Below are 12,652 nucleotides of genomic sequence, written 5' to 3'. Positions count from 1 at the left end.
TTAAAGTAATTTAATTTTGTGTCTCGCTTTAGCATTTTGTCAACTCCCTGGGCAGCGTTTAGTTTTATTCATTGAAAATATTTCATTTCCTTTGCCAAACACAAATTCCAATGAACTGGCAACTGCACCTCCTCCACTTCTTTATCTATCTCATAATATGCAAATTCGATGTGTAAGCGACAGTACGAGAATTCCTGGTCGTCAATGTTCAGTTTTGGCATTTAGATAAGGAGTGAAGGAGATCACTGAGGGGTAGAGGCCGAACCCAATTCAAACATTTATCGATTCCATTGTTGATTAGCATTTTTCACTCCGCTCCGCAAGGCGCTTGCTCGCTCGCTTCATTTGATTTTCATCGGGCGCGATGAGCAAACAAAGCAAGAAATGCCAAAGGCACAGGGTCCTGGGTCCCGAATCGTTTGTCAACCCCTAGAATATGATAAGCACCTGCCCTCCGACAGTCCCAATTGGTTTAGTCTCTGTCCGCCCTGGCACCTACGTAATTTGATGACCCTGTGCGCCGTCCCAAAACTATTAAGTAAATTGAATATCTTTCTATTTTTGGTTTCCTATTTTTATTTTCTATGTTTTTCTTTTCTATTTCACCCTGCTAAACCAAAAATAGAAGTCGAAGGCGGGCAGTAACGAGACTTGAGTTCTAAATTACACTAATGGACACCGAAATGTAACCGAGCAAACTTTTCAGATGAACTGCAAAATCTGAACTGGTTGTGAGCTGAAATGCAGATGGAAAATGGAGATGGATACCATGTAGTCATCATCATCATCAAATGACCAGGGAGCGGGATATTGGGGGTTTTCTAAATAGCTGCGCTTCAAGTGTTTGCCACAAAATGTGTGCACAGGCAAACTTTTGACCATAAATTATGGCATTTATTCAAAAGGCAAACGCTCCTCCGGAAGTCCAAAGGGAGTATTATCCTTTCTCTGACCCACTGCTTCTATGTGGATTTTCATTTATTAGCCTCTCGCCCCAGTCCCAGCAAACTTGCAGTCCCAATTGACAGACAGTCTCGAAATTTGACCAGCCGCAAAGAGAAATTGAATTTCTCGTTAGGAGCTGTTCATGCACTGAGCGCAAAAACACGTTCTTTGTAATTAGTGAGAAAAAGTATTTGATTTAAATTTTTCTTACACTGAAGGACAAAGCTAAACATTAATATAAAATATTATTAATAGGACAACAGAATAAATAATATCAATTATTAAATGTTGATTCATTTTTGTGCTGCAATTTGTACGTTCTACGTTTATTGATTTATTACTTTAATGATTGACATCCTGATTACTTTTTATGATCTCCTCTATATGTGCCAAATTGAGTTGCAGTTTTCGAACCAAAACGGCAGCTGTCGTGTAAAGCTCATTTAACAATGGCAAAACCCAGGCAGCATCTCCACCAGCCCCAACCCTTCCTATCCAGCCCCCATCATCATTTCATCCTGGAGCACAAAAAGCGCAAGTTGCTCCGTGGCGCGTGCAACTCGAAGGCGCTGCTTGCCGCATGCCGCAGCTTCATTAAAATTGCAGCAGCCACCAGTCAGTGAAGGAAGAAGAAAGCGAAATGGGGGGGGGCGGTGGTGGCATAACGGTCGGCAAAGGGGGAGTGGCACTGGGAGGCGCAACCGAAGTGCCAGCAAGATGGCCTAACGACGTCAGCACACAATGGAGCGCACAATGCGGATGTGTGCGACAAAAACATCAGCAACAACAGCTAAAAAATACAACAACAAAAAATGAACCGAAACGGCAATAGAACATTCCACAATACAACCAAACGCCGGGGGCGTGGCAGGTCGAGGGGCGGCAGAAGGCAGTGCAGGCACCACGGGCTTAAAAGCGGCAAATGACGTCGGTTCTAAGTCGAAGATGATGACGCACAGTGGATGAAAGTGCTCTCATAATGCAGGAATATTATAAAGGTTCATAGTCGAATTATGCATTGTTGGTAAAAACACGAAATAGCTAGCAGAAACAATGACCTATAAAGTATAATAAAACAAATGTATGCTTTTCGCCAAATGAAGTCGATTTAACACCCAGAAGAAAAACAAGAAAATGCTAATATTTTTCAAAGCTTCCATCCCACTGCTCGAAGGCTTGGACCCAAGAACCCAAGGAGTAAACGGCAAGGACAGCGACGACATCTCGCGTGACCTGAATTATTGGTGGCATATTGCCACTCATTGACTTTGCCGCAACGCCAGAGGCAAAAGAAAATGCGGCACTCGACTGAAAGGAGCGGCAGGACACGAAAGAAAGCGGAAGCCACGAAAGGGGTGGAGCGGAGTGGGTAGGAGCAAGAGAAAATGGAAAGGATACGAAATGCCAGGAGTAGGTCCATTGAAGGAACTTTAAGTTTACTGGGCAAACAGTTTGCAGCGACCGGCTTTAATCAATTTCTCTTGAAAAATGCAACACCCAAGACAAAGGAACGAGCAGGCTTGCCAACCCAGTCAAGCCATCCTCGTGGCATCGTGGAGTCCTGGCACTATGGCACTCTAGTATCCTGGCAAGCCCGGCGACAAGGCTGACAATTGTTTGTCGAGTTTGTCAAGCGTGGGACGCGAAATGCAACAGGAGCAGCTTGTACTGCAGCTGCATTGTGGCCTGCCTGTCGTCCTTTTGCAATCCTTACAAATGTGACGCTGCTTTGTTTGTCTGTCTCGCTTTATTTCACCACTCGTCGACGACATTGCGGTTTAATAATGTGTAAAGTCAAAGTTATTTGATATACCCAAACAGACGCACTCATACACACACAGAAGCTCCCCATTTCAAGGATATAACCGCACACATATGTGCCGTGCGCCCACAGCTTTCGTCCTTCCTCCATCGACGCAGTTAGTCATTGCTCGAGTCCCAGGCGATGGCTTTTCTTCTTTAAATTTATTGCGTTTTCTGTCTGCCATTATTTGTTAGGCACTCCGTGCCACGCCTCCACGCCCACTAACTCCTGCCCCTGCTACTGCTCCTACATCCCCAATCCCCTTCATCCCTCACCACACACGTCTCATTTCGCTCGCGAGTTCCGCAAAAATTGAAAATAAATTGAATGACGTTTTTATTGATCTCGATTTTCGTTGGATGCGGTCCCTGTTTCTGCTTTTATTTTTTTTTGTTAGCTGTGCTTAGTTTGACGCTTAGCTGTCGCCTGAGAAAAACAGAAAGTAGGAAAAAAAAAGGAGGCAGAAGTCTGACTTTAAGCGGGGAAATCTTTAATGTCAAGTTAGAATTTATTTCCCAGCTGAAGAGCAATTATTTACATTTCATTTTAATTGAGTTTTGCTCAACAAATACAGCATAGCGCTTAAAAATGTAATCTATATCAACAAAATAATGTAACGACTCTCATGGCAAGTGACTCCAAGTGTCCCGGAATTTCCCATTCCTTTTAGCAGCCGTTCTCGTTAATCCAATTTCAATCAACAACTTTTCCGAATGCCTCACATATACGAATTTCCTACTTTAGGCAATAATCCAAGGCAGTCAATCAAGAGATGATGGCCCAACGAGTCACCTGTCCCGGACTACGTCCGTCCGCCTGATTGACACTCATATGAATATGTAATCTTTCACTCTGTCAGCGAAATGAAATTGCAAGTCCAAAAAGCGAAAAATATTTATTTTTGTAGAAGAAATCGATCCCGAGCGCTATTTACATATGCGATTTTGACACTCTCTAATCGCTGACTGCATTATCGGGAAATTCCTCGACTTCTGAAGCAATGGAAAAACTTGCGACATTTTTCATTCGATGGATAGAACGGAATGAATGGGGTGCATCCCAGCTCGCATTTATATTCATCCCGGTCAGGCATTAGTTTTTGTTTGCCTTTGTCTTAGCCATATGAAAAGAAATTGGCGCCCGAACAGGGACTTGTTTGTTGGTCAGAACGGGAAAGTTTTTTTTTTTTTTTTGGTGGGGTAGAAGGAAGTCTGGCGCCCAAGTGCAATTTGTCAGGCTCGTGACTGGCTCATGGTTGGGAGTGTGAGAATGAGATCGAGAACGGGAACGGAAACGGGCACGAGGAAAATGCTGCGAATTGCCAGCTCCGGAATTGGGAATCCGGCAGTGGGAAAAGCACCTCGCTCCATCTTGGCTCGCTTCATTTGTTGGCTTAAGTAACTTAACAACTTTACGCTTGCAACTCGCGTACGCGACTCCTTCGGCGACGTCCTCTTGTTTATATTGATAATGTGCCATTTATTTTATTTAAGGCATGCGCTCGCTTGCTCGATTTGCAGTCACGTTCCGGCAAAGGATGAAAAGGGGGCGGGGGCAGGCGGCAGGACGAATGAATTGTGTAGGTTTCAGCAACTGCGAAATGGCGCACTCGAACCCCAGTTCACTCGCAGTCGTAGTCGCACACATGTGAGTGTGAGTGTGAGTGTGGCCATGCGCAAGGACATGCCACAACTTGCTGTTGCATAATGCATTAAGTGCTGGTGGGCGAAATATCCTGGATGGCAGCGGGAGTTGCTCTGCTGAGTTATTGACTTGAAGTTTGTTGCGGAATTTCCAAGTGCAACGTGTGTAAGGCATAACAAATTAGGCGCGCCTGGCAGCAGAATGTTGCAGCATTGCAAATGGCGCGGTCGGGCGGGGGTGTAATCTGACGGGCTGCGGCACATCCATATAACGGCAGGTGAGAGGACACTGCACTCGAAACAGATTTCGGTGATGCCATGAGGCAACGAGGGATTTATGCAGTCTTAAAGTGTCTCAGGGCCCATGCACAAGATGTTGACAATTTTGATAAGGTTTAAGAAATGTTTATCATAGATTTCTTCAAGGTATGGTCTCTTTTCGGGCGGCATTCTTAGTTTAGTTTAAATATACCAAAAGAAAACAAAGTATCGATGTTATACACTCGTAAAAATGCCACAGCTTTCATCAAAACTTCTAACCAATTAGCGAAAAAATCCAAATTTTTGTCCTATTGATTCAATGACAACCGCAAAGTTTTCACTCTTTTCTATACATTTCCTGTCTTTACTTTCCTTGCCCTGCCATTCAGTGCAAGCAACTATTGATGATTCTTCTTTTCTTTTGGCTCCTCTTATTGGTTTGCGCTCTATTTCCCATTTTCTGGGAAGTTTTATTTAAATTGGATTTACTTATTTATTTTTTTTTTTTTTTTGGTTTATTTTGTACATTAAGTTGCTTTTGCCATTCATTTCTTCTGCTCGGCTGCTTATTATTATTATCGATTTCAGTGCCGACCAGCAATTTTTCATGCCAAATTGGAGGAGCAAAGGCGATGGCAGAAAAAAAATAGATAATGGAATTAAAAATAATTGGATGACATTGAAAATGTGGGTGAGCGAGCAGAATCAGAGCGGTGGCAAAACTTTATTTCTTTTTTTTCATGTCAGCCAGTTCCTGTTGCCTTTAAAATTTAATTACCAAAGTATTTCCGAAGCGGCTCGGGGCGATCCGGAAATTCAAGCGTCAACTACAAAATTGGAATAAACAACAGAAAAGCCCCGAAGGAGCGACAAGGAGCGAAGATGTCAAAGTGGCCCGCATTGTTCTCCGGCCATCTATGTATCTCGCTCTCCTGCGGAAGAGTTGCCATTTTCATTTTCTTTTGCGGCAGCGCCATTTTCCTTTCATTCTTTTCGACCATAATTTGCATGGCAAGGGAACTTGACTTTTGTTGTTGGCCCGCACCGAAAGGGAAGTGGCAAGCGAAAGCTGGCGCGAAAAATATGTTGCAGGCGTCGGTGGCGGCGGCGGCAGTGTTGGGAATATAATAGAAAAATAAGGTGCCACACAATATGGCCGAGAGCTTTACAGTTGGTTAAGTAGCAAAAGCGCGCGAAGCGGCGAAAGGACGCCGTGGCAAAAGGCGCCGGATAAAGTGGCACCAGCCAAGCGGCAGCCCAGAAAAACGCTCGCCGCGTAGGAGGAGATTTTCCAGCGGAGCCATCTCGCACAGAACAGCGCTATAGAGCATGGCGTTAAAATTGTGTTGACAAGAAAATTATAAACCGGAAAATGTTTTATGTTGTGGCCATGCGATTTTCACTCATTCTTATTTTCTCTCACTTTCGCTCCGCTTACTATGTTTACTATCACCCATCCCTTTCTATGGCGCTGGCTCAGTTTCCGAGTGGCTTTTAAAGTTTCAGCTCGCCCATTGTGGTCAAATTAAATTGAGGGGAAATTACCAATGAAATGATGCCAATTTGCTGAAAGGGTCAGAGGTCACTGAGCGAAAAAGAAACGCTTGGCTGAGCTAAAAGGCATTCCAGCTTGGTGGTTATTTTTTATATGATACAAGTTTCATGTCCCAAGGATCTTAAGATGAAAATGCTCCACTATTCCAACAATTATTATTAGAATATGGAAAATAGTGTTCATATCCAATGCCTTTTGAAGTTCAATCACAACTGCTGCTTGCTCACATTTTAAATAGGACTGGATAAGCTCTCTAATACCGACATTGACCCAGTTTTAACTTATAATGCTGCTTAAACTTTTTCTTTGTAAAATGGCATTTAAAAGCCCACTACGCGCAACCTAGCAATAAATTAGTGTCGCGGCCACCGAGAAAAAGTTTAAACACGGCCAGGTACACGTGCATTCCATATAGTATAGCCATATAATCACAGGGAGTCGTACATATAGGCCTTTCGTCCTCGAACATATATATATATATATATGTATACATATGTATTATGTGCTGGTTACTTGCCACGTTTAAGTTCGTTAAACATTTAAGCCCAGCTCGTTTTGTGTGTCAAGCACACACGTACATGTACAGTGTACACACATATACATGCATACATACATACATACAAACATATGTATATAAAAACGCGATGGGGACAAAAAGAGGTGAAAATGAGTGCAAACACACTCGCCTACAATTACAGCACTCAAAAGGGGCGAAGAACAACGGGGCAAGGCGAATGGAAAACGGAAAAATGCGAAGGAGGCTGGGTTAAAACGCTTGGCGAACGAAATTGCTCGGTAACTTTACTGCATAGTTAATTAATAGGATAACACAATTAATTTGTGGGCAATGAATGTCTGAGCTTTATTTACCCGCCCAGCCGGGCAAAAACTACAAGTGCCCATGGGTCACTGGGTGTGTGTGTGTGTGTGTGTCCTTTCCATTTCCATTTCCACTTCCCAATGCCATCATGCCCAATTCCAACTTGCAGCTGCTGCCCCACAGATGATGTGGATTCTGCAGTCAGAACTCGCTTATCACGCAGCTGTGGTTTCGGATAATTGCCAAAAGGCTTATGAGATTTCCCAGGCATGGCCAGAAACTAACCGAGGCGCAAGTCTGACCCGGCTCCTAATGATCCATCAAAGATAATTGGAAATGTTTAGGGGTTAGGCTTGATTAATGATGCAGGTCAGGCATTGTACGGAGCAATGGTCAGAATTATGAATATTTAATATGCGTTCAATTTCGACACGGCTAAGATTAAATCATAAGTGGATTTTAACGGGAGTTTCGGACTTCGTATGTGGCACATTATAGATCTTAACTCTGGAGTTAGCTTGAAAGTAACGCACTTTTATTTACTTTGGTTTGAAGGTTTTGTAAAAAGTTTTTTTTTTTACTAATTTTCCAATAGCTTAATTCCATATGGTAATATCAGCGAAGAATAATAAGTCTAATTAATGGATATGCTTTGAGGCTTCTCAAAAAGAAAGGAAATTCTAGTGCCTCCCTAATACATTCATTTTCATTGAGGCCCAGACGCAAAAGGTAAACAGTGAGAAAATGGGAGGGCTATCCAGTGGCTCAATTAACAATGCCCCTCGCCACCCAGTAAACAGCAAAAAAAAAACAAAGATCCTGCGAGCCAACGAGCTACTTACAAACATCAGTTTTAACTATTGTTTGCACACTAGACTCAAGAGCGACAGAATGAAATGGTTGGGGGCGCTGGGTAAAAAGGACGAACTATGCCCAACTTTAAGGACCGAGTCGCTCGCTTTGGGTTTTGTTGGAATAACAAAAGGCCGTTGGCCAAACAAGCTGCCAGCGACGCCTAAAAAGCGGCAACGTAAAATTTCAAAAACGTAATTTTTTATACGATGATGTTTTTATTATTTGATCAACGCACTGTTACCCATGCGGCAACTTAATTTGATCTGCTTAAATTATTTTATTTTACAATGTGTCTTGGTTACTTAAGACTAACAGATTTTTAATCCTAAAAATGTTAGGGAGAATTATAATAGTTGATATAACATAGTAATTATTATTTATTTGATTATTCTAATGAATTTAAAAACTAAGACTTTCTAGGTCAAAACCAGGTTAGGGAGGTCATGAGGGTGGTGTCGCTTGAGTCTTCTTTTGGCTCTAGTCCGAGGGTCAGCATTGACCACAGCTGCAGTTCCTAGCTTCCTTGCTAGGCTGTTGGGGTGTACAATAATTTTTTATGCTGTCACAAATTTGATGGTGATGGTGATGCTATGCTACCGCCCCACCACTTCTGCTACTGCTACTGCTGATGATGATGGCATTTTGTCAGCATTATATACTATACATAAAATACTCCACTTTATGTTGCCATTCTTTGGCAGTTGTTTGTTTGTTGCGGATAGAACAAAAAAGCTTAATAAAGAAAACACCAAACAGGCAACTTAATTTTTTCCTGCCTCTTGTTCGCCATTGTCCTGTTTAAAAACATCCTTTTGTTCAACCCTTTTGTTTCGCCCCCTGCTAATTTGCCACGTTGCCTTTTTCGGGCAGTAAAAAAATTGAGTAAAAGTGGGAAACTCTTTGGCTTTGATTGTATCTGCCCTTCGGCAGGTTGTTTGTGTCAGGTTACAAAACGCCAGATATTTACGATAAGATCAATGGAATCGGGGGCTTGTTCTTAAAGCTAAAATCTTAACTAAATTATTGAATTTTAAGAGCTTTACCTTGAAGTTGTCCATGTCTATGAGTTGCGTGGCCTAAAATCACTCGGATGGTGACAGACGATTGTAGTTATTCAGATGAGTTTAAGAGAACGTTTTATTTTCATTACAGTTTACACAGAGAAAATCCCAAATTTGTTGTTCATATTTTTGAACAAATTAACGCTCAATTAATAACCGATTTTCTCTATGTTTATTTTTTTTTAAGGTTTCGATGGGTGGTGGAACTCTCTTATTTGTAAGCCAAAAGCTAAAGCCTTCTACTCGGGACCCAAGACTCAAGCCTCAAGCACACTCACGCACACATTCTCAATTCTCAAGCTCAGCCCGGCGCTGCATTTAGCTGCATTTAGTTTATATTTTATTTGGTAGGCACTTAGAGAGACAGCCACTAAATATATAGTGTGTATTTAAGATATATGTATATATAGAAGCACAGAGATACCAAAAACGAAAATGGAGTTTATAAAAGCACAGAAGCACAAACAACAAAAGCGAGACAAGATCAGTTTTCGCTGAGGCCCTTAATTGGGGATTCGGTATTGGTTTGAAATATGTATATTATTTCTTGTTTATTTTATTTTTTCTTTTTTTTTGTGGGATGAGAAATCAAGACTTAAAGCTTACGGTCTACGAGTCACACGAAGCAATAGAGGGGAGTTGGTGGTTGAGGGTAGGTGTTTCTAGTTCGGTTTAACAAGGGTATGGGAGTACTGACCTTGATGCTGTCGTAGCAGGCGGTGACCTTGCCGTTCTGGACCTCCACGTTGGCCGGGGGATGGGCGAACTTGCATTCGGTGTCCTGGCGCGAGCATTTGTTGCGCTGGAACTCGCGACAGACCTCCAATTGCAGCCAGCGCGAATCCTTGCCGTTGAGCAGGCTGTTCATATTGACAACGTTGGCCATCGTATTTTGGGGTTATAGATATATAACTATTTGCTGTTTACGGATCTGGATCTGGGATAGCTGGAGTTTGTATAGTTATAGCCTAGCGACTAGAGATAGTTTTTTGTTTTACTATACGTTTTTTTTTTTTTTTTTGGTTTTGAGTGCTCCTCTCGCGACACGCACACACAAAAAACACTAAATTCAAGAGCACAGATCAGCACCTATATATGTTTATAGCATAGATCTATGGCAGATGGTATGATTTCATTTGCTATCTGGTCTTTATCGATTTTGCTCGTTAGCGTTTTTGTGGAGTACAAAGCTTGTGGGGGTAGCTGATAGCTTGGGCTATAATTTTGATTCAAATCGAACGCTTATTCAAATATATAGATGTGTATATATATATCTATAGATAAACGCAGCTGTTAATTTTTGTATTTTATATTTTACTGCTTTTTTGTGTGTAAGCTGAGTTTACATTATCTGAAATGAGAGTAAAAGAGAGAAATAGAACTTTAGGATCATACCGACTTGGTTCACATTCCAAGAGAGATAAATAGAAATGGCGTAAGACAGAGATAGATAGTCGTAGAGAGAGAGAGAGAGAGACAGAGCGATTCTAGGTATAAGTGAGAGATGTGGAAACTGATCATGTTTTATATCTTTTAGATTTTAGGTGTTAGTAATGCGCAAGTCGTTTGTGTTATGGTTTTATGCAGAATGCAATGCTCAAATGATAATATAAACAAAAGACAATCGACAGACATAACCGTATCACTATGGAGTATTTAATATGTAATATATTTTGCGATAGATTCCTAAACTAAATGAGCGAATGTTGTGCAAAATAAAAGTTCTCGTTTCATACAACTTATGATATAGTCAATAAAAATAGTTCACCAGATATACACACATGAATATCTGCTTGTATGTATATATAGTTTATATATGTAGAGCGTGAGCAGCGGTTGGCATCCAGTTTGCAGCTTTCTGGAGGGTATCGCAGGGTATCCAACAGCCAAAACAGCCAAGAGCCACAGCTAAAGAGCCACAGCCAAATAGCCAAATTAAGCCTAGCCCCTAAGGCAATTCATCGCAATGCACATAGACCAAATAAAAAGATTACTACGAATAAATATTATGAACTAAAGTGCACTAATAGTCGCTCAGATACGTACATACACATATATCAATTTGTATATTCGTGTATCTGTAGGCCCGGCCCAGCGGTGTTTAGCAATTAAATTGTATAGGTAGGTATATATATATATTTTTTTTTGGTCGTTTTTAGCTAAGCAACATTTAAGAGAGAGACACCGCCTGAGAGAGTAGTGTTTTAAGACTCGTATTCGTATATATATTCACTTTTTAGCAAATTTCTTTTTATAGCAATGGAATAAATTGTTAAACGCACTTACCGCTCGATACAAACATTTTATTTAACGCTTATTTCGATTTATCAAATACTGTAAAAAGAATTTGTTTATAATATATGTATATTAAAGAGAAATGCATGAGAAACGGTTACTTAGTATAAATAAATTTCAAAAATCACCAAGTGACACAATCATCGATGACGGCACATACAATTTGATATTTATATTTTGTTGTTATTAGCATTTCAGCTTGTGTTTATTTTGTCATTGCATTGTGTTTTGTTTGATTTGTTTTTATCTTTATTTGAACGCCTATTGCAATTGTTGTTGTAATCGTGTTTGCATTGGTGTGCGTGTATGTCTTTAATCTTATCTTATCGCAGTTAGCGGCATATGAATCAAAGTTTATTCGAAAAGGGAATCTATTAAAGCTTTTCTTGTTTTTGTTTCATATTTAATGGGCTTGGACCGGTGAGACACATAATTGGGAGTGACGAGCTAATTTTGCAATCGAAACTGATATGATTTTGGTGGAACTTTGCACTTCTATCAAACTATTGTCCTACTTCTAATAGATAGATATGCTTTTAAAAGTATAAAAATAGATCACATTGAATCCAAAATTCCTCTTCCTGTTCAATAGACATTCTCCCAGAAGCCAAATATTTCCTATCTACCATTTGGCATTTCCAAAGATATCACACCGACACACTGACAGTAAATTATCTCAGCCAAGTCAATTTGGAAAGATACCAACGAAGACAATTAATAAACTTCATTGGGAACACATATACAGAACGTATTCTATCTAGTTTCTGTTAGTATATGGATTTGTGGATACGTTCGCATGATGTCAGCTGCAAATTGCTTTTCCGTATTTTAACTTGATTTCCAAAGATATAAATTGTGATTTAATTTATGAGCTGAGAAATTGAAGACCCATCATCTACTTGCGCGCTCGTACGTGTGTGTGTGTGTGTGTGTGTGTGGGCTAATGTTTATGGCATGTATTAAAATAATTCTTGAAAACTTTTTCGACTAAAACAAAAACAAAAAATCTCTATCCACAGAAAACCGAGCACGGGGGAAAAAAGTAGAAACACGCAAGTGAAACAGACGGGACGCCCACACAAGCGGACGTGGCTGGGCATCGGGCTATGTGGAATATATAGAAGACATTATAGCCAACAGATACAGATACAGATACAAGTACTGAAATCGAAACATCGCCAGAAATTAGCAGCCGTGTCATTGACGCAGTACGAAAATTTATGGCCAGAAGCGGGTGTGGAAATTGCTGCACGAAAATAAACTTCCCAATAGTGTTTAGATGTGAAATTGGGCCAAGAATAATCGAAGGCTCTCCTATTTGTGCGGATATTCATAATGTATATAGATTTTGTATAATACGCCGATTGGTGCATCCGCCGACCTACAAATAACCTTCAGATACTGCTTTCAGAT

The 12,652-nt window shown here is 40.8% G+C and overlaps 1 protein-coding gene across 19 annotated transcripts in view, besides 1 other annotated feature; it reads right to left on the bottom strand.

Moving 5' to 3' along the window:
* mbl (muscleblind) overlaps positions 1–12,652 on the bottom strand; it is a gene marked incomplete at both ends in the record, with an annotated part of 162,828 nt that overhangs the window by 93,672 nt on the left and 56,504 nt on the right. For all 19 annotated transcript variants that reach the window (NM_001274115.1, NM_001414081.1, NM_176210.2 and 16 more), the window contains 1 exon segment: positions 9,642–10,295. In NM_001274115.1, coding sequence (NP_001261044.1) covers positions 9,642–9,830 — 189 coding nt within the window.
* Positions 8,090–8,433: a mobile genetic element.

The sequence above is a fragment of the Drosophila melanogaster genome, chromosome 2R, assembly GCF_000001215.4.
Source record: "Drosophila melanogaster chromosome 2R".
Lineage (NCBI taxonomy): Eukaryota > Metazoa > Arthropoda > Insecta > Diptera > Drosophilidae > Drosophila > Drosophila melanogaster.
Note: the sequence above shows the minus strand (reverse complement) of the source record. Positions and strands in the feature narration are given on the sequence as shown.